The sequence below is a fragment of the Vanrija albida genome, assembly GCF_041260175.1.
Source record: "Vanrija albida strain AlHP1 chromosome Unknown contig_5, whole genome shotgun sequence".
Classification (NCBI taxonomy): Eukaryota; Fungi; Basidiomycota; class Tremellomycetes; order Trichosporonales; family Trichosporonaceae; genus Vanrija; species Vanrija albida.
The window spans coordinates 1607135-1626568 of NW_027191424.1; the positions used below are offsets into that span (position 1 = coordinate 1607135).

General features: G+C 65.1%; 12 protein-coding genes across 12 annotated transcripts; 7 read left to right on the forward strand and 5 right to left on the reverse strand.

Annotated features, from left to right (window-relative positions):
* Positions 1-181: 181 nt before the first annotated feature.
* On the reverse strand, positions 182-2674 carry SPT8 (Transcription factor spt8; the record flags this gene model as incomplete). The annotated part of the gene is made up of 8 exons (XM_069355207.1): positions 182-282; positions 328-643; positions 684-1499; positions 1539-1685; positions 1732-2189; positions 2224-2462; positions 2527-2564; positions 2618-2674. The coding sequence occupies 8 exons, from the start codon at positions 2672-2674 to the stop codon at positions 182-184; spliced, it is 2172 nt and encodes a 723-aa protein (XP_069207278.1).
* A 325-nt stretch (positions 2675-2999) lies between these two features.
* On the forward strand, positions 3000-3953 carry VMA8 (H(+)-transporting V1 sector ATPase subunit D; the record flags this gene model as incomplete). The annotated part of the gene is made up of 5 exons (XM_069355208.1): positions 3000-3031; positions 3081-3406; positions 3446-3549; positions 3587-3717; positions 3755-3953. 5 exons carry the CDS (start codon positions 3000-3002, stop codon positions 3951-3953), a joined length of 792 nt encoding a protein of 263 aa, XP_069207279.1.
* Positions 3954-4238: 285 nt separating this feature from the next.
* Positions 4239-4604, forward strand: DAD1 (Dolichyl-diphosphooligosaccharide-protein glycosyltransferase subunit dad1; the record flags this gene model as incomplete). The annotated part of the gene is made up of 3 exons (XM_069355209.1): positions 4239-4319; positions 4354-4485; positions 4536-4604. 3 exons carry the CDS (start codon positions 4239-4241, stop codon positions 4602-4604), a joined length of 282 nt encoding a protein of 93 aa, XP_069207280.1.
* A 121-nt stretch (positions 4605-4725) lies between these two features.
* Positions 4726-5826, reverse strand: Q8F55_006759 (uncharacterized protein; the record flags this gene model as incomplete). Its single annotated transcript, XM_069355210.1, has 4 exons — positions 4726-5312; positions 5349-5474; positions 5512-5663; positions 5699-5826. 4 exons carry the CDS (start codon positions 5824-5826, stop codon positions 4726-4728), a joined length of 993 nt encoding a protein of 330 aa, XP_069207281.1.
* Positions 5827-6178: 352 nt separating this feature from the next.
* Q8F55_006760 (uncharacterized protein) lies at positions 6179-7630 on the forward strand (the record flags this gene model as incomplete). The annotated part of the gene is made up of 6 exons (XM_069355211.1): positions 6179-6210; positions 6284-6329; positions 6383-6419; positions 6459-6643; positions 6678-6858; positions 6897-7630. The coding sequence occupies 6 exons, from the start codon at positions 6179-6181 to the stop codon at positions 7628-7630; spliced, it is 1215 nt and encodes a 404-aa protein (XP_069207282.1).
* A 160-nt stretch (positions 7631-7790) lies between these two features.
* On the forward strand, positions 7791-8573 carry Q8F55_006761 (uncharacterized protein; the record flags this gene model as incomplete). The annotated part of the gene is made up of 1 exon (XM_069355212.1): positions 7791-8573. The coding sequence occupies one exon, from the start codon at positions 7791-7793 to the stop codon at positions 8571-8573; it is 783 nt and encodes a 260-aa protein (XP_069207283.1).
* A 5-nt stretch (positions 8574-8578) lies between these two features.
* On the reverse strand, positions 8579-9358 carry Q8F55_006762 (uncharacterized protein; the record flags this gene model as incomplete). Its single annotated transcript, XM_069355213.1, has 3 exons — positions 8579-8835; positions 8876-8946; positions 8979-9358. The coding sequence occupies 3 exons, from the start codon at positions 9356-9358 to the stop codon at positions 8579-8581; spliced, it is 708 nt and encodes a 235-aa protein (XP_069207284.1).
* A 271-nt stretch (positions 9359-9629) lies between these two features.
* On the reverse strand, positions 9630-11554 carry RPC82 (RNA polymerase III subunit C82; the record flags this gene model as incomplete). Its single annotated transcript, XM_069355214.1, has 6 exons — positions 9630-10064; positions 10104-10838; positions 10880-10992; positions 11030-11120; positions 11169-11420; positions 11471-11554. The coding sequence occupies 6 exons, from the start codon at positions 11552-11554 to the stop codon at positions 9630-9632; spliced, it is 1710 nt and encodes a 569-aa protein (XP_069207285.1).
* Positions 11555-12104: 550 nt separating this feature from the next.
* Positions 12105-13715, forward strand: Q8F55_006764 (uncharacterized protein; the record flags this gene model as incomplete). Its single annotated transcript, XM_069355215.1, has 2 exons — positions 12105-12220; positions 12260-13715. The coding sequence occupies 2 exons, from the start codon at positions 12105-12107 to the stop codon at positions 13713-13715; spliced, it is 1572 nt and encodes a 523-aa protein (XP_069207286.1).
* Positions 13716-13854: 139 nt separating this feature from the next.
* Positions 13855-15625, reverse strand: ALG1 (mannosyltransferase; the record flags this gene model as incomplete). The annotated part of the gene is made up of 7 exons (XM_069355216.1): positions 13855-14052; positions 14090-14665; positions 14705-14777; positions 14815-14904; positions 14949-15097; positions 15140-15330; positions 15367-15625. The coding sequence occupies 7 exons, from the start codon at positions 15623-15625 to the stop codon at positions 13855-13857; spliced, it is 1536 nt and encodes a 511-aa protein (XP_069207287.1).
* Positions 15626-16163: 538 nt separating this feature from the next.
* On the forward strand, positions 16164-17925 carry Q8F55_006766 (uncharacterized protein; the record flags this gene model as incomplete). Its single annotated transcript, XM_069355217.1, has 7 exons — positions 16164-16300; positions 16347-16434; positions 16482-16571; positions 16614-16698; positions 16742-16839; positions 16889-17774; positions 17822-17925. The coding sequence occupies 7 exons, from the start codon at positions 16164-16166 to the stop codon at positions 17923-17925; spliced, it is 1488 nt and encodes a 495-aa protein (XP_069207288.1).
* Positions 17926-18402: 477 nt separating this feature from the next.
* Positions 18403-19223, forward strand: Q8F55_006767 (uncharacterized protein; the record flags this gene model as incomplete). Its single annotated transcript, XM_069355218.1, has 4 exons — positions 18403-18434; positions 18486-18869; positions 18916-19036; positions 19083-19223. 4 exons carry the CDS (start codon positions 18403-18405, stop codon positions 19221-19223), a joined length of 678 nt encoding a protein of 225 aa, XP_069207289.1.
* Between the last annotated feature and the right edge of the window lie 211 nt (positions 19224-19434).

A 19434-nucleotide genomic window follows, 5' to 3' on the forward strand; every position in this document is an offset into this window, starting at 1 on the left:
TAAATTCAAGTGTAGAGACATCATAGCGTCGTTGGCGCTCAGGGCAGCAAGTATCTTGTCACTGTCGCGTCTGTTTCCGCCTGGGTTCTGTAGCAAAGGTGGCGGACAGCACGGCGCCATGCATAGTGTGGAGAATAGGGCAATGGTACAACTTGGGTCGGGCTGCCTCCCCTTGCACTCATTACCACTTGATCTCGTGGATGAGCACCACCTTTGTGCTCTCGCCCTGCCAGCCGCGATCTCCGCTCGCCGTGACGAGGAAGCGCTGTGTGGGGTCGATGACTGGAGCGTTAGCTGGGGCCTATGCGCCTATGCGCAACTACTCACGCATCGACGAGATGATACCGCCATGGTGCCCAGCAATGATGCGGAAGGGCGGGCGTGAGCGGCTCTTCTTGATGCTCTCCTCGGGCTGGTAGTACTCGACGGTGTTCCACAGCCTGATGTTGTCCTGCGACGCCGTGGCGATATGCCGCCCGTCGGGGAATGCAACGATGCAGCTGACCGGGCCCGAGTCGGCCGGCGTCTTGAGCGTGCGGAGGAGGCTGGGCGCCTTGGACGACGATTTGCGCACGTCCCAGATGTCGATCGTGCCGTTTCGCCTGCCTGCGAGTACCTGGTTGCCGTCCCCGAGCCATGTCGCCTGGCTTGTCAGCGACGCTACACCAAGCTCGGCCACTCACAGACATGCACCATGGCGGCGCCTTGTCGCCGGGCATCAATCTGCCAACGCCCGCCTGGTCTCCGCCCTCCTTGGAAGCCACGCGCCTGTCGATGAGTGTGACCTGCCCGTCCATCGACGAGGTGAGGAGGATGTCGTTGGAAAACTGGCGGTAATCTGCTGGCGAGAGGAGCGGGATGTTCGCTGCTGCTGCTCTCGAGCTGCTGGCTTGTGCTGAAGCAGCCGTGCCGAAGAGGTGTGGTGTGGGTGCTGCTGACCCGTTGGCGGTTGGTGGCGTGGTAGCCTTGGTCGTCGCGCTGCCTGGCAGCGCCAGGCCGGGTGATGCCTTGGGCGTACTCCCTGGAAGCGCCAGCCCCAGGCCATTGGGTGGTTTCGGCGCTGGCGTTGGTGTCGAGACGGCAGGGACGATCGAGCCGGCTAAGGCGTCTGCCATGGTCACGTCGCCTGCCTTGGACTCCTCCTCGCCTTCCGCGTCGTCGTCGTCGAAGAGCGGGTCGTAGGATGCTGCGCTCTTGCCATCGTCGCCTTCACCATCGGCGTCTGCATCGGCGTCGGTGTCTGCCATTGCCACGTCCTCGGTCGCTGCTGGAGCCTCTGCTGGGGTGCCGCTGCCGTTGGCTGTTGCCCCCTCCTCGGCCTTCTGGTCCGCTGTGAAGAAGTCCGGTCCAACGTTGACCGATATGCTTGGCCCGTCGCCATTCTCGGGACGTGGTGAGGTGGAGGTTGCCGCGGTAAGGGGTCGTAATGCAATAGACGACACCTGGGCGCCGTGCGTCGGGTAGGTTCTGACCGTCTGACCTGTATTCAAGTCCCATTCCTGAGCGTGTCAATAGCGTTGGGTACCAGTGGTACTCACCTTCACTGCTCCATCCCATGATCCACTGATGAAGCTGTGCTCTGTATCCAGCAGCTGGAGGCAGGACACGACGCTGGTGTGGCCCTTCAACGACGTGATGAGGTGTCCGGGTTCGTGGCGAAGCGAGTAGAGGTTGATCGGGCCGGACTGGTGCTGTCAGCGGACACCCTAGTTACGAACTAGCTGTACATACCTGTGAACCGGCCAGTGCCCAGATGCCGTCTGGCTGGCAAGCCAGACTGAACACAGGCTCCGTCTTGTTCGTTGACCCGTTCGCGCCATCCGAGACCGGCACCTCACACGACCACCATCCCCGCCCAACGCCAGCCTTGTGCACGCCTTCGCCGAGTCCGACGACCGCACGCTGCTGCGCCGTCATGAGCTGCGCGCCGTTGACGCTTCCCCAGAAGTCGTACGAGCGCACGAAGCCGTCCTGCGATCCGGTGAGGAGGTACGAGAGGCAGGTAGTCGAGGCGATGGCGTGCACCGCGGACGGAAGCGGAATGCCGACCACCGCCTCGATAGTCAAGGACGACGGCGGCTCGGCGTACCCCGGAATGAAGAGCTTTCGGCGCATCATGTGCGGCGGTGGAGGCTGCTCGCCCTCGAGGACAGGCTTGAGCTCCTCCGTCTTTGACCTCCGCGAGGCACCTGGATGTTAGCCTGTGGCGGGCTGCTTACGCACCTTCGGCGTCCTCAACATCCATCTCCTGGTCGGCCTGGTCGGCGGCGCCTTCGTCGTCGTCGTCGTTGCCGTCCTCATCGTCGTCGTCTTCATCCTCGTCTTCGTCTTCCTCCTCGTCATCGTCGTCCTCATCGTCCCCATCCCCTTCTCCGTCTTCGTCATCGTCGTCGTCGTCGTCGTCGTCTCCTTCACCATCATCGCCATCGCCTTCTCCGTCGTCGAATTGGTCGTCTTCGAAGCTTGGCAAGCTGTCAGCGAGCTCGCGCGAGGCCGAGGTGCTTGGCAGCCTTGAACGCGACTTACTCGGCCTCTTCTTTTCCGCCATCATCTCGCATCTCCTCCTGCAGTGAACGGTAAGCATCAACCAGCGGGTGATCGACCGCAGCCAACGTACCTCATCCTCATCCTCGTCCTCCTCGTAGTCGTTCTCTTCTTCGTCGTCGCTCCTCATTGTTGTTGTGTAGGTTGAAGATGCAAGGTGAGGGAGCGGATCCAAATAGTCAGTTGGAGGTAGTGGTGGAGGTGGCTGCTGCCATGGTGGGCGGGGTTGCTGCCGGCTGGGCGGAATGCTCCTGGCTGGCTGGCTGGCTGCTTGCCTCCCTGGCAGTGACGCCTTTCGTCACCGCCGCCAGCCAACGTTCCTGTCCATCGACCACACCTTCTCTCACTCGTTTCTTCCCATCGCAAGCCGCATATCGCATCGCAGCAGCTCAGCACAGCGACTATCGCACCCCCTTAAGCACCCCTTCAGTGCATAGTCTGCCAGATCGCCCAGCATGTCCGGCACCGGCCCCCGCGAAGCCATCTTGTGCGTCATCTCGCCCTCCCCCATGTACTTCCGACTGACCACCCCGCAGCCCCACCCGTATGAACCTCACCCTCACCAAGGGTCGTCTAAAGGGTGCCCAGACTGGCCACTCGCTCCTCGCCAAGAAGCGTGATGCCCTCACCACGCGTTTCCGTCAGATCCTCAAGAAGGTCGACGAGGCCAAGCGTCTCATGGGCCGCGTCCTCCAACTCGCGTCCTTCTCCCTCGCCGAGGTCACGTACACTGCAGGCGATATTGGATACCAGGTCCAGGAGAGTGTGCGCAAGGCGAGCTACACGGTCCAGGCCAAGCAGGAGAACGTGTCGGGTGTGGTCCTCCCCGCATTCGAGGGCGTGAGGAGCGCGACCGGCAATGGTGGGTTGCGCCGCTTGAATGCCCTGCTGATCCACACAGACTTCAACCTCACTGGTCTCAGTCGTGGTGGACAGCAGATCCAGAGGAGTCGAGACACGTACGTCAAGGCGGTCGGCACGCTGGTGGAGCTGGCTTCCCTCCAGGTGAGCTGCCGGTCTCCGAGTGTCCAGCTGACCCCAGACCGCTTTCACCATCCTCGACGAGGTCATTCGCGCGACCAACCGCCGTGTCAATGCGATTGAGCACGTCGTCATCCCCAGGCTGGAGAACACGATCTCGTACATCAACTCGGAGCTCGACGAGATGGACCGGTGAGTAGTGTCGCCCGTGCTCGCTGACGCTTCCCAGTGAGGAGTTCTTCCGTCTGAAGAAGGTGCAGGGCAAGAAGAAGCGCGACGCTGCGCGTGCCGAGGGCGAGCGTGCCGAGGCCAACGCCGAGGTCGAGGCTGCCGGCGGCGAGGTGCACAAGGATGACGGTGTCGGGGGCGGCGCTGCGGGCGGCGGCGACATGCTCGACCAGGACAAGGACGACGACGTTATTTTCTAGTTTCATAGCGGCTGGCACTGATGTTACACATTGTTTCGTATAGCGTGTCGGCTGAGCTCGTGGTCCTGCGTGCTCGATAACAGCTGTGAGATAGGAGCTCGTGGTGATTGCGACGGGGTGCAACCAATTACCATCGAGGCCGGAGCCGGCGGAGATCTAATTGGCACGTGGGCTGTCATTAGGGCAGCTTCTAATGACTCCCCAGCTTATGCGACCCTCCCTGTACCGCCAAGCAACAACAACAACCAAGAGCGCGCGCGAGAATGCACAACCGCCCACCCCACAATGTCGACATCACAGCAGCCGGCCGAGCCCGACTCGTACTTTGAGCGCGAGCGCCAGAAGCTGATCCAGGAGATCTCGAGCGTGCGTCGCGTGACGAGGCCGAGCTGACGCGCAGGGCTTCGAGGACCTGCTCACGCACACAAACGTCCTCAACCGCACCCTCGAGGAGGTGTACGGCGTCGGGAAGGACTTCAACACTGTCGCCGAGCTGTGGGGACAGTTCCAGAAGATGGCGCAGCAGAAGCAGGTGCGTGGGTCGCTCTGGCAGAACAAGCCGGGCACGAGCTGACTGCGCAGGAGCCCACATCCGAGACGGGCGTACCCGGCACTGGAGGCCGCAACTTTGGCGCCAGCGTCGCGCGATAGCTGCGACCCCTCCCCCGTGTACATCGATACCCCGCACTCATACCCATGCAATAGTGTACATCTGTGAACAATGCTAATGTGGCTACGCTGCCTCCCGCTCCATCTCATCTCCCTCGGAGCTTTAGATCTCCTCGTCCTCCTCGTCGTCGGACCAGTCCATGCCCATGCCGAGGTCGGCGCCCTCGCCCTGGTGCGCGTACGGGAGAGGCACGGCGCCGCGGGCCTCCTTCTGCGCGTCGGTGAGCTGGAGGTTGAACGGGAGGTGCAGGTCGGCGTGTGTCGTCGCACGCTTGGTCTCTGTCGGCGCGAGCACGGGCTGCGTGTCGACGACCTGGTCGAGCGCGGCGCTCTCCCACCCGCCCGCTGCGGCCTTGCGGAACCCGTCGAGCGCGCGCACGAGCGCCTTGGCCCCGCCCGTCGGCTTGCGGAGGAGTACCTGCACGACCTGCTCCTCGGGCGCGCCGACCTCGACACCGTCCTTCGCGCGGATGGCGAGGTCGTCGCCCAGCTTGCGGGCGCGCGCCGTCTCGAGCAGCTGCCAGAAGCGCGGCGAGTCGTCCGCTGGGGCGAGGTACGCGCGCGAGATGTGCTCCACGACGCGGGGGTTCACGGGCGTTAGCAGCGCCAGCGAGGGCGAGAAGGTCGCGGATATCAGGTCGTCCGTGAGCGGGTGGGACGCGGGCAGGGCGAGGATGAGGCGAGATGGGGCTGGGGTCAGCGCTGCGGCCCTCAAGAGCAGCGCACCTTTTCGGTCTTTAACCGCGTTCAACAGTGTTCGGACGACGCGGACCGCGACGGCAGGCGAGTAGTCCTCGCTCAGGATGTCTGCCGCGTCGACAAACGCCTGGAAGCTGGACGGCAGGGCGTCGCCTGGCGGTCAGCTCACCATCATACCAACAGTACGCACAAGCCTGCTTGACTTTTGCCTCGACGTCGACCGTCTCGTCCGAGAAGCCGGGGACGGCGGTGCTGAGATCCACTGCCCGCCCGCCGCCGCTCTTCCAGGTGGGGAGGTACGCCTCGGGAGCGTTCAGCGTCGTGACGAGGAGCGATGGGCCGCTGCTGTCAGCTGGGTTGGGCGGGAGGGAGCTCACCGAGCCGCGCCGCGCCGCAGCAGCTCGTGCACGAGGGGCCATGCGGGCGCCGCTAGCGAGTGCTGCACGACCACGAAAGGGTGCTGCGGGAGCGACGTGTTTGCGAGTATTGACTCGAGGGTGGTCATTGTGGGTGGAGGGAGGAGTGACGCGAAAGTTGTCGAGGCCGGGCGGAAGTCTATCCCGCTCGCCTCGCCTCGCTCGGATGTCGGTGACCTCGGCGGCGCCGGCGGCGCGTGGCGCGGCGCGGCGCGGTGTGTGGTGCATTGCACTTCAGGAACATGACAAGCGAGTGACACCCCTCCGATAGCCTCGGACTTGGACCAGCGCGGACCACGCGGATAACATTGAGTATCGAGTGCGAGAGGGGATATCACAGTTTAGCATTGCATTAACTTTTATATCTTGCATTCAGCATCTCTCGACCCCCCTTCGCATCTTGCATACACTGCAAATCTGTCCACTGCCCCAGTCCTCAATATGGCCCCACACAAGATTATTATTGACACCGAGTGAGTCTTGCGCTGCAACGGGCCTCCCGCAGCCCCTGCAGCTTTACCGTGAGCCGCACAGCTCACACCGCAGCCCCGGAGTCGACGATGTGCTCGCTATCCTGCTCGCGCTGTCCTCGGTGAGCTCGACGCGGCGCGCCCCCGCCCCGCCTGACGGTGACTAACGCCTCAGCCCGAGGTCGAGGTCGCGCTTATCACCGCCGTGTACGGTGAGCTGCACCCCGCAGTGCTTATCGCTGACCCCGCAGGCAACACGCACGCGCCCATGACGTTTGACAACCTGCTCAAGATGTACTACAACCTCGGGCTCGAGTTCGCCGCGCACCCCGAGTCGCGCAAGCGCTTCCCCCTCGTCTCGAGCGATAACAAGACGCTCGTGGCCATCGGCGAGGACGGGCCCATCGGCGGCGAGAAGCACGTCGCGACGTACTTCGTGGGTGCAGCTGTGGAGCACAGCTGACGCCCAGCACGGCCCCGACGGCCTGTCCAACATCAGCGAGACGCACCCCGAGTTCACGCCGCCCCCGAGCAAGCCGGAGGACGAGCACGAGTTTGTCAAGTTCACGTCAAGGAAGGGCTGGGAGGCGATCCTCGACGTGCTGCGTGCCGAGCCAGAGGGCACCGTCTCGGTCGTCGCCCTTGGTCCCCGTGAGTTGATCTCCGCGACGACCAACTCTGACCCCCAGTTACCAATGTCGCGTGGGCTGCGCGCGAGGACCCCGAGACGTTCAAGCGCGTCGCCGAGGTTGTGTGGATGGGCGGCGCGCTCGACGTCCCGGGTAACACGTCGCCTGTCGCCGAGTTCAACTGCTTTGCCGACCCCTACGCGTTTGCCTTCCTCCTCGACGAGGTGAAGAAGGGCGCGTTCCGCCTCGTGTTCGCGCCGCTCGACATTACGTCGCCGCACATGATCCCGTTCTCTGATCTGCTCCACCCGGCACTGATCGGCGAGGACGCTACGGGCGTGGCCCCTCCGACGCCGCTGCAGGCGTTTGCGACGTCGTTCCTGCGTCGCGTGCGGGGCCTCCAGGCCAAGTTTGGCCTGCCCGACGCGATGGAGATGCACGACCCCGTGGCGGTGTGGTACGCGATCGCGAACCGCGGAAGGTCGGACCTCGCGTCGGGCTGGGCGGTCAAGGGCCGCGCGTTCAGCGTCGAGCGCAACGGCGAGATCACGCGCGGCATGTGTGTTGTCGACCGCCGCGGGACGGGCGAGACGACGGGCGGCACGCGCACCGAGAACGAGGAGCTCAAGAGCTCGGGCCTGAACGACGAGAGCGCGGAGGCGCTCAAGACGGAGGAGAAGGTGGAGAGTGAGGGCGAGAGCAGCGAGCCGCTGCCGCTGGCCATGGTCGGTACGCCGGGCACGCCGGAGCTGCGGCGCCTGCTGCTCGGCCGGGTGTTCGGCACGGCGGTGTAGGGGGAGTGCCAGGGGTATGCATGGGTCGTGTATAGTGGGACGGGCGTGGAAGCGGGTGTGTGGTTCGGGCGCAGTGGGGGGGTGTTCTGTTGTTCTTCTTTGCTGATGACCACGCTCTAACCACCATCGCTGCCGCCGCTGACATCTAACGAGAACTGACATGGCGGCCAGCGACGGCACGCTCACGATCGTCGACCTGTGCGATCCGCAACCCGGGCAAGGACGTCCTCCGACCCCGGCCTGCGCGTTGTGCGGCGGCGCGGTGCTCGACCAGGGCTGGCAGGCGGACTGGGCCGTGCTGGGCGTGTCGGCGCGGGCCGGGCGGCTCGACGACGACGAGGCCTTCACGACGCGGCACCGCGCCGCAGCGCACGCCTACTGCGTCGGCGTGGTGCGCGCGCTAGCCGGCGCCGAGGCGCGCGCGCTGCTCGCGTACGCGATCCCGCGCTGGCCGGCGCCGCCGGCGGCCAGCCCCGCCCCCACCCCGGACCCGCGCGAGCTCGGCGCGCCCGCACCCGCGCCCCCAGCGTCGCCACGCCGCCCGACAGGCCTCGCAGCCCTCCCCGAGCCCGTGCTCCGGCGCATCGCGCACCACCTCCCCGGGCTGGGCGACCTCCTCGCGCTGCAGGGCACGTGCGGCGCGCTGCGGGCCCTCGCGCTCCCCCGCGGGGCCTGCGCCGCGCTCGGAGCCGCCGCGGCGCGCGCCTTCGTCGACGCCCTTGCCACCGAACACGGGTGGGACCCCGGGCCTACGGCCGACGACGTGTTTGAGCGCCCACTCGCCGAGGCGTTCGCGTGCGCGCGCGGGGCGGAGGGCGCCGACACGCTGCGCTGGTGGCTCGTCGCCCCGGGCTGGCGCGCACGCCGCGCCGTGTGGGCCTGCGTCGCGGCCTCGGCGGCGGCGGCGCGCGACGCGGCGCTGGGGGAGCTGCATGCATCGTAGTACTGTTACGAGAGGGCCAGTGCGGCGGCCGCGAGCACGACGGCGAGCAGCGGCGCGGCGCGCGGCTCGGCGCTGCTCGTGGCCCCGCCGCCCGTCGTCGCGGCCCCGCCTCCCGCCGCTGCGCTCGTCGCCGCCACGCTGCTCGCCGCACCACCCGTCTCCGCCGCCTGCTCCGGCCCAAAGCCCCGCTCCCACCCCTCCGGGAGGCGCGGCTGCGTCCCAACCTTCCTGATCTCAAACACGTCGCTCACGGCGACGGTCACTGGCGTCGGCGTCAGCTGCCACCCCACCCCCGAACGCACCGTTCGGCCCGTCGACCCCCGTGTCCTCCCAGACGAGGTAGTACCCGCCCCTCGGGGGCGGGCTCAGCGTTCTGCCGTCAGCCCGGCGGTAGCGGCCACCCACCGCCCGGGGAAGGGGTTGAGGGACGGCCGCCCGAGCGAGGTGTGCGCGCCGCCGTACGCCGGCGGCACGTCGGGCCCAAAGCGCACGTTCCACGCCGCGATGAGCATCATCCTCTGTGCCTCGCGCGCCGTGTCAACGTGCGCGAGGTCGATCCACTGCGTTCCCCCGCGCTGCTGTACGCCCCGTCCCACGCCCACGCGGCCGCGCCTGCCGTTCGCGACCCAGTAGTCGCCCTCCGCGGGGAACGTGAGCCGCGTCCCCGGCACGGCGTGGGGGCCCGGCGTGCGCCAGGGCGCGGGAGAGGTCGCTGTGCCGGACGCCGAGGGCTGCGCCAGGGCGGACGTCGCGGCGAGGAGGGGGAGGAGGGGGAGGATGAGCATTGCAGTTTGCAGCCACGTTCGTCCGCCTCGGGTATTATGTGCCCCCCCATGCCATCGGCTTACTTGGCCGTGCCGTGTCTCACTTGGTGCGACCCCAGGAACATGTGAGCGCGGCTCTTCATTAGCTTGTTAACCATGCTCACAGCCTTGTGGCGCAGGCTAGTCGCGCCCGCCAAGCCCGTCGACGTCGCTCGCGCTCGCTCTCGCTGCCTAATAATACCAATGCCATGCGGTGTCTATATCGTCTGATCAATCGTCGCTACCCGGCGCATCACCGCGGGGGCACTCCCCCGGGCAGGTCCCTGAGCATCATGACCACCAGATCTGTCCGCGTCTCGGCCAGCGACAGCATCGTCGTCGCGTTGTTGAGCTCGGCCAGGTCGGTCTGGTCCTTGGCGTTGAGGTACTGCTCGATCGCCCCTTGCAGGTCAGGCCGGTCCAGCTTGGCCAGCAGCCCCGCGCGCCTCTCCATCTCGCGTGATCGCCGCTGCACAATGTTGGCGAGCGTCTTGTACACTCCCGACAGCAAGAAGCCGTACGCCTTGCGCAGGTCGATGCCCCACAGGTGGTAGTCGCTGCCGGGGAACATGTTGCGTCCCTTGGCCGCCGTTTTGGGCACCTCCTGGATCTCGATGAGCGAGAGCTTTTGCAGCTCGGACAGGATGTGCCTCGCCTCGCGTAGCGGAATCATGGCGCAGTCGCGGACCTGGTGGTTAGCTTCAGCATACACAGACCAACTACTCACCATCGTTTCACTCGCGTAGTGCGCACGCGCGACAACGGCAAGCACCCGTGCAGCCTTGTCGTCGATCCGTTCCCGCACCAGCTCGATGAGCAGGCTCTCCTTGAGCGACGTGCAAATGTTCTCAATCTCGACCCAGTACACCGGGCTCGAGTGCTCCGAGTGCGACAGGAACCGCGATCCCGTCTGATCTGTTGCCAGGTCGTCGCCAGACATGACGGCGAGGTACTGGCGCACAATCTCGGGGATGCCCTTGCTGCCCACTCCGGTGATACCAGCCATGAGCATCTTGTGCTGCGAGGTCGGAATCTGGTCAACAATCTTGTTGATGCCGACGCCCTCTTCCGTTCGCATCTCCTTCGGCTCCTTCTGGTGGTCGATAGACGCCTTGAGCACTGCACGCAGCACCTCGGCCGCAGCCACGTTCCAACGGTCCTCTGCGGCCTTGACCAGCAGCTCGTTTCGGATCAGGACGTTGAACTTGTCATAGTTGACTCGAACAGGGATGTGGTCGTGTACCTCGAAATCCAAGTCGTCGACCTTGTCCTTGGTCTTCAACGCGCTCGACGAGCCCTTCTTGCCGACCTTGTTGGTCACCTGGCGCAGGGCTCGAGAGGGGTCGCGGAACTGCTTGCGCTCCTCGTCGATCTCGTGTGCTGCCGTTCGCCTCAGCTCGGCGAGGACGTTGACCGAGTGGAGCTTCGTGCCCGCCGATGCCGACTTCTCCACAAGCTTGGCCTGCCACGATTAGCACTACATCGACCCCACCCTGTACCCACCTTGTACCGCCGGTCAATCTGGTCCGAGCGCAGAACCAAAAGTTCGGCGCATGTGGGCTCAATGTACCCTCGCCGCAACAACAGGACGACCGTCTTGCGCAGCGACAGCGTTTCTGGTGGGTCAGCCAGGGAGACACATTGCACACCCACTTTGTCTGTCCGCCGTCGCGTTGCTGACAGTCAAGATCTCGGGCATCGTGAGCTTGCCGTAGATGAGCAGCTGGCGGACGACCGCCAGCGCCTGGGACGTCAGCTGCGCCCTCTTCGCCGCCCACGCCTCTCCACTCACCTCGTCGCCATAGTTCTGCTCCGTGAGCGCGAGAATCCGTGGCCAGCGCAGGCGGAGCAGGCACTCGGAGATGTCAAACTCGTACATGTCCTCCTCTGGCAGGTCGCGGTGCGACGCGCCCGTCGAGCCGACGAGGTTGTGCTGAATGAGGATGAGGAGCGCAGCGTTGGCCGTCTGCTTCGATATGCCAGCGAGACGGTACACGGTGGCGGCGGAACAGCGGCCGCGGTTGAGCAGCGTCGACGCCACGCGCTGGGTTGTCAGCAGTGATCGCCACGAGCAATCGCTAGGAGCAGACCCACCCCCACGACGTCGCCAAACGCGTGCCGCACAATGTGCTCGCACAGCCTGACGGCATCCTTGCCGTTCGTGTTGATCGCGTCCATGTCGCTGTCGCCTGTGGCCGGGGCGGCGGCGCAGGATCGAGTGGAGAGGGGTGCAGACGAGAGAAAGAGTGATGTATCGACTTGTTGCGAAGACAGTTGTGTGTCACGAACCAAAGAATTTCGTCACGTGACTCGAGTGCGATTAGAACTTGGTGGCGGTGGGCATTAGGCTCGGGGTGGGGCTTGGGCTAATGAGGAATGGAGGTGTCCGATGTTGTGCAGGAGTGCGAGCGCACTGTAGCAATGCATGCGAGGTCCATTGCATTGTGCATCTCCAAGACCTCTTGCATTGTCCTCTGTCGCGCTGCCGCACCGTTTGACCCACTTTGACGCATGTGGAGTCTTGTTGTGCACAGACAATGCCACCTGCAAACAAAGTGGGTTGAGTGTTGTTGGATGGCCACCGCCGAATTCGGCACCGACAGCACCGACAGCCGCAAGCAATCTATTGCTCCAGTCCAAATCACATCGTCCATCGTTCATCTCCCTGTGCATTGCCATCCCTCATCTACCCCTCCCCCTCCCCTCCCCTATCCTCTCCTCCCCCACCATGACCGACTCGCCCGCCATGCCGCCGCTCAACCCCGAGAAGACGGCAAGCGGCATCGTCGTCGACCCGCAGACCCTTGAGCGCGTCATCCCCTCCTCGAAACGCAAGGACGGAACGTGAGTATCTCTCCAGCCCACAACCCGCTCACGCCGCAGAGTACGCAAGGAGCAGAAGGTGCGCGCGGGATACGTACCGCAGGAGGACGTCGGCGCGTTCAAGTCGCGCCGGCAGCGCGACGCCGAGGCCGCGCGCGGTGTCGTACCCGGCAGCGGGCGGGCCAACCTCGACACGCTGGCGGCGGCCGCCGACGCCGCCGAGGCAGAGCGGGCGGCCAAGCCAAAGCATGAGCACCGGAACTGGGACTCGGAGTCGGACGACGACGATGAGGAGGCCGCCGTGGCTGCGTTCGGCAACCTCAAGATCGACGTCAAGGACGAGGCGGCGTTCCCGACCCTAGGGGGCAAGCCGGCACTGGCCAAGCCTGTGGCCTCAGAGGCGCCGACGTCGCCGTCCAAACCGACGTCAGTGTGGAACAAGAACCAGGCGCCGCCAGAGCCCGCGCCAGCACCAGCGCCGGTCCCAGCGCCAGTGACGCCGCGCCGCTCCGAGCGCCTGCTGGACCACGCGGGCTCCTCGTCGTCGCTGCGGTGGTCGCGAGGCGGGCGCGGGGGCGGCGCCGGGCCCGGACCGAGGGGGCAGTCCTCGCGCCAGTCGTCCACAACGAGCGAGTACCAGACGTACTCGCCGCGCGCGCCGGCCAACCCGCACCCGATCCAGGGCGGGCGCAAGGGGCCGATTGGGCTGGCATTCCCGCCGCCCATTGAGGCGCCGTCGCCGCGCGGCGGACGAGGGGGCCGGGGCGGGGCTGCTGCGACCGCGTCGCCGCGAACAGCACCCGCGCCCGAGGCTGCCGGCGAGGCTGCGTCACCCGAGCCCCGCGTGCGCCGCGAGGTGCGCGTGCGCGAGGGTGGGCCCTTGGCAGGGATCCGCAGCCTCCTGCTGCAGAACCAGGCCGAGGATAAGGACCGCGCCGCAAGGGTTGTGGAGAAGCCGGCGGTGGAGAAGCCGGAGGTGGAGAAGCCGGCGAGCGGGAAGGCGGACACGGCTGGCGCCAAGGCTGGTGGCAGCGGCGACAAGCCAAACGACAGGCCGCCTCGAGGCGGAGGCGGTAGAGGCGGCAGAGGCGGCGGCAAGGGTGACAGGCAGGAGAGACCGACCGGCAAGGCGGACAAGCCAGACGGCAAGGTGCAGGGCGACAGGCCAGCAAGACCCAGCAGAGCTGCCACCAAGGCTGACAAGGCCGACAAGCCTGCCGACAAGGCTGGCGACAAGGCTGGTGACAAGGCTGGAGACAAGGCTGGTGACAAGTCTGGCGACAAGCCGCGCCCCAACAGACGAAACGACAAGCCTGGAAATAAGGCCGACAAACCTGGCAGCAAGGCCGACAAGCCTGAAACCAAGACCGGCAAGCCAGACGCCAAAGTCGACAAGCCAGACACCAAGGCCGATAAGCCTGTCGGCAAGCCAAACTCCAAGCCAGACTCCAAGCCCGCCGACAAGCCTGCTGGGGAGCCAGAAAAGCCTGCACCAGCGCCGCAGGAGCAAAGCTGAGCCTATCGAACCTCTCTCTTGGTTATCTTCGTGGAATCTATGCCGACAGCAGCCCGGGGACAATGTAGCCATTGCTATACACCGCCATAATCAACCATGCAATAAGTGTATCCTAGATCCTAGTACAGATGTTATGCGGTTATCGTTTCTTGAAGTCGAGCACATTGTGCTTCATCACAAGGTCCCAGTTTTGATCCCATGTCGACCATTCTGGCTCACTGGCGTCGGGCGACGAGCGGCTCAGCCGCCTGGACCCCGACGAGGGGTTCGCTGTTGCCTGGAAGAACGACTGGAGGTGGGTGAGCTTGTCCGACTTGGGGAAGTATTCGAGCGTGTCCTGATAGGTTAGCACTGCGACGATTCCCGAAACCTACAATGAGTTGCTCGCCCAGCTCCTCGGCGGTGTTGAAGACACGGCCGTTGCGGCCGTCCTTGACCAGCTCGTCGATGCAAGGGAAGCCACGAGCGAGCACCGGCACGCCGCAGCCGAACATGTCGACCACCTTCATTGGCAGGTCGCGGCCCGAGCTGCTCTGGTGCATGCTGACGCCGAGGTCGGTACTGCCAAGGAGGATGGGGTAGTCCTTGGCCGAGACAAACTGGCAGCGAACCACCACGTCAGGCCAGGCGCCCGACTTTTCACGTTTGGCAACCTCGGCCTCAAAGGGTTTCCGAAGAGCGCCCTTGCCGGTGATAACCATGAGGACGACAGGCAGGTTCTTGTTTCCGGCAGACTTGGCCTTCTGGTAGATGTCCAGAGCCTTGAGGAGCAGGGAGAAATCCTCGTCGGCGGTCCATGACGTCGACGAGACGAGGAACGCAGGGCGGTCGGCGCGAAGCTCAACATTCCCCGAAGGCGTCAGCTCGGTGAACGCTGTCTTCTTGATGTCCTTGGTGTTGATGAAGTCGGGCAGCGGTGGCCGGACCTCCGGTGTGATACGCTTGAACAGCTGCGCAGGTCAGTGATAAAACAACATCACAACACCTACCTCTAACCGGTTGATCATCTCAGTGCGGCGGAACTGCGATGGTGGACGGTCGTGCAGGACGGCAGTGCGGCCGCTGGTCGTGTGAGCTGGCACTGTAGAAACCGACCTACCGAAGGTGCCACTCCTTCACGAGGAACTCTTCCAGCGCACGTGTAACGAACAGGTGGCAGTAAGCATCCTGGCCAAAGTAGCGCTCGAACCTGTAGAGAATCAGCAGTGCCACAAACGCTGGCAGCCGACGCACCACTTGGCGATGCGGACGATGGGCGACTTCTCGCCAAGCCTCATCGCAAGGATCGAGTAGCCGGTGTTGTGCCAGTCGATGATGAGCTTGGATCGCGTCGTCCCGGAAATAAGCTGGGCAAGAAGCAGGGTAGGGATGGAGGGCGGGTTCTGGGATGTGAGCGAAGGCCACAGCCATGCCACAGCCCGTACCTGGACAAGAAGGATCTGAGTGTTGCACGGGACCTTGAAGATGGCAAGGTAGATGACCGAGATGACCTGGTAAAGGATACGGATAGGGGCCCGGAGGATCCAAGGCAGCGCAAGGAGCGGCTTTGGTGGGTTGTGCAGGTGGAGCAGGTGTACGAGCGGCGTCTCGAGCAGTGCCGGGATCGGTGCCGTGTCTGGTGGGTCAGTCCAAGTAAGAAGCTGTCACCCACCGCCATATCCAATGACATAGGTGTCCCAGCCGGCCTGTGCCAAGCTCGCGGCGTGGTACATCATGCGAGGGCTGCGTCCAATGTCACCGAGGACGAGGAGGGTGGCCGTGCGATGCCTGCTGGGGCGAGTCTCGGTGCGATGGGCAAAAAGGATAAAGAGTATCATGGGGGGTCCGACGAGTGCGGCAAAGATTGCGAACACGCCCCATACTGGGATTGCGTTGGGGTTGTTGTCCCCTTTGAATATGGCGTTTTCCATTGCGAGTGTGTGTTGTTGACAAGAGGAAGGAGAGTGAGATGGAAAGAGTGGCTTCGGGATGGAAAAGGGTGGTGGGCGTGGACGGGGGAGGGACACGACTGGAGTGTGAATGAGGTCATGCGAGCGAGCCAGCGACGGCAGTGAGAGCGCCTTTGGCGCGACGCGCACGGGCAGGCAGGCGGAGACCGGTCCGGCGGAAGGGGCCGTCCACTGCCGCAGTGACAATACAGTCTGATTAGAAATGAGGCACCTAACCGTGATTAGAAAAATGAATTATGACGCCTTGGCCGATTATCCCCCCGCATTACGTCAACGAGACGCTGGGTGAGCGCTGGTCGGCGGCGGCGTGGCTGGCTGCGACGACGCGGACATAGCGGTGCCAACGGATGCCGCTTGGGACGACTCACCCCCCTTGCTCGTTGCGACCTTCCCTCGTCGCCCATCCACTCATTCACATTGTTCACACCGTCGACAGCACCCCACCTCGACGTCGCATTCACCCACTCGCTGCTGACCCACACCGCTTGCACCCACCACCATGGGCTCGTCAAGCACACTCTCGTCAGACGACAAGAGCAAGGTCAAGAGCGCCGTTCCCACCGGTGGAAGTTCCTCCAATAAGATCATCACCGTCGCCGTAGCACGCATCTACACGGCAAAGCCAGGCTCGTCGACGTGGGTGCCGAACTCACGCAGGAAGGAGATCCAGCTGACAGGCCAGATGGAAGTACGGTGGGGCCACCGGAGCCCTAGTGTTCCTCGCGGACAAGGCCAAGGGCGGTCTGTGGTTCCGGGTTGTTGATCTCGAGGTGAGGCGATGCGCGGGGCGGACAACGACACGCGGCTAACCTTGCAGCGCAACCGCGGCGTCGTCTGGGAGCACGAGCTGCCCAACGAGATTGAGTACAACCAGGACAAGCCTTGGTTCCACTCCTGGGCAGGAGATGTGCGTTGGGTTGAAACTGCATCCTCGAGCTAACCCAGCCAGGATGCCCAAATTGCATTTGTCTTTGCCGCGCAGGACGAGGCCCACGAGTTCTACAAGAAGGTGGCCAACAGATCCAAGTATGCGAGTGAGTTGCGCGTGCCTCGGAGGGATAATACTGACGCCCGCAGCCAAGGTCACCAAGGATGCCGGCGGCGGCAGCGGCGGCAAGCAGTCGTGGGGCAAGCGCATCAAGGGCAAGATCGACAAGGCGCTCATCTCTGGGCCGGTGCGTCTTGGCTCCAACTGACGGTAGCGCAGCCGCTAACACGCCGCAGAAGGACGGCTCGTTCAAGCACGTCGCGCACATGGGCTACGACGCCGAGAAGGGCTTCTCGTCCAGCGGCGTCGACCCTAGCTGGCAGGTGCTGCTCGAGCAGCTGAGCATGAAGGGTATCAGCAAGAAGGATATCGAGAACAATGAGGACTTTATCCGCGATTACGTCGAGCAGCAGGGCGGCATCGACGCGGTCATTGCGCAGAACAAGGCAGAGGCAGAGGCGGCAGCAGCAGCTTCAAAGCCAGCACGGCAACCCCCTCCACCACCGACGACCCGTCGCAAGCAGCCACCAGCCCCGCCTGCTTCTCGTCGGACGGTTCACGAGGAACCTCCTGCTCCAACCCCGCCGCCTCCACCGCCCGCGCCTGTCCGCAACACGCCACCTCCCGCGCCTGCGCGCAACACTCCACCTCCACCTCCGGCTCGCAACCAGCCGCCACCTCCACCTGCGCAGCGCCAGAACGCCCCGCCGCCTGCTCCACCTGCTCCGCCTGCACCTCCCCCTCCCCGCCCTGCCAGCCAGGCCGCGCCTCCTCCTCCCCCGCCTCCCCCGCCAGCTCCTCCCCGCCCCAGCGGTGGTGCTCCTCCTCCCCCACCTCCGCCTCCGCCGCCGGGCCCGCGACAGGGGGCCCCTCCTCCTCCTCCCCCGCCACCTCCTCCGGCCGGCCACTCTGCTCCTCCGCCTCCCCCTCCTCCTGCTCCCGGCCCTCCCGCTGGGGACGGCGGCGGCCGCTCGGCCCTCCTCGCCTCCATCCAGGGACAGGGCGTCCACAAACTGCGCAAGGTCGACGACAGCGAGAAGCACATCTCCCCGGCCGCCGCTGGTATCGGGGGTGCTGCTGCTGGCGGTGCTGCTGCTGCAGCCGTGGCTGCTGATAGCGGTGGTGAGTGCATTGTTGGTTGTCCATGTTTGCCTGCTGACACGTCCCAGGCGGCGGTGACTTGGCCTCGTCGCTGGCTGCTGCTCTTGCGCGCCGCAAGGGTGATCTCGGAGACTCTGACGACGACGAAGAGAGTGACGACGAGTGGGACTAGGCGAGGGTTAGTGTGCAGACAAGCAGATTATGTCTCGGTGTCTTCGCTGTTGGACTGGTCGCGCCAGTCGTTTTGTTTTCCTATGACGTATGGATACATTGCCTGCGAGCGGATTGGACTTGCGGCAGCTGCGACGGAAGCAAATTGTCGACTGAAGCATAGCCGTTGTTGGCCGAAGGCCGATTTCAGTGGGAAAGTGGAGAAAGCGACCGGCAGCCAGGACTGACGACAAGCAACGGCACGCACAACGACGAGCATAAACGAGCAGTCGACAGCAACGACTCAACGACGAGCAGCAACAACAGCAACACTATTGATTACAGGTGACAGGCGACCAGGTGTCAATTCGACAGCACATCACAGAAGGCGCAAAACGTCCCCCCCGCGAGACTCGAGGCCCGCCACCGCCGGCTCCATCTCCACCTCCGCAACAGCTCCTCCCCTTGCCACAGCGCGAGCCGCCCACCACAACCAGCCATGGTCCGCTTCTACAGCAAGACGCACACGTAGTGGGTGGTGCCTTGGCCCGCTCTCCTCCCAGTCTCCGCTAACACACGCAGCCCCGAGCCCCCGCCAACACCCCTGCTGGCCTTTTTCCTGCGCTACCCCAACCCGTTTGCGCGGCACGTCCTCAGCGTCGACGTGCTGGAGCGCACCGTCGACCCGGCGACCGGCCGGGTCAAGACGACGCGGCTGATCCTCAAGCGCGGGCTGGTCCCGGCCTGGGCGAGCAAGTGGCTTCCGAGCGCTGCCTCGTCGGGCGGGCGAGGGCTCGACGCCTGGGTGCTCGAGGAGAGCGTGGTCGACCCGCCTGGCTGGGGCGCCGAGGTTGCGGCCGACGCGTTCCACATGCAGCCGCGGCTGCGCGTGCGCCAGGGCAACCTGAGCTTCAAGAAGTTTATGCACGTTATCGAGGGGGGCGAGCTGTGTGCCGGGCCGGACGGGTACGTCGGGCGCGGGGGAAGGCTGGGCGGCAGCTGACGGGCCCAGGTCGACAACGCACCACACCACGGCCGAGGTGCGCTCGCAGTTCGGCGGGCGCTGGTCGAGCATGATCCGCAACAAGATCGAGAGCTACGGCGTCGGCAAGTTTGAGGGCAACACCGAGATGGTGAGTGGCGTGGTCGCCGCGGCGGAGCTGGGAGCTGACACCACAGGCGCGCAAAGGCATGTCGCTCGTCCTCGGGCTGCTGCGCTCCAGGCAGCTGGGGCAGACGGACGGCGGCACGAGCCTCGTGTCGAGTTCGACGGCGGCGGCGGGCGCGGGCGTCGGCGCGGAGAGCAACGACCGCGCATAGTCGGCACGCCGTGCAGTGCCCGCCCCGCCCCGCCAGCCCGCCGCATGCACCATGCCAAGCGAGCCCCCACACCCACACCCCTCATAGCACTTTCACTGTATGCATGTATTCTTGAGCCGCGCAGCGCGGTGCGGCCCGGCCCCCGGGCCCCGTGTTTGTGTCAGCTCGGCGACGGCGGCAGCAGCGGCAGCAGCCAACTCGGCCAGGGCGG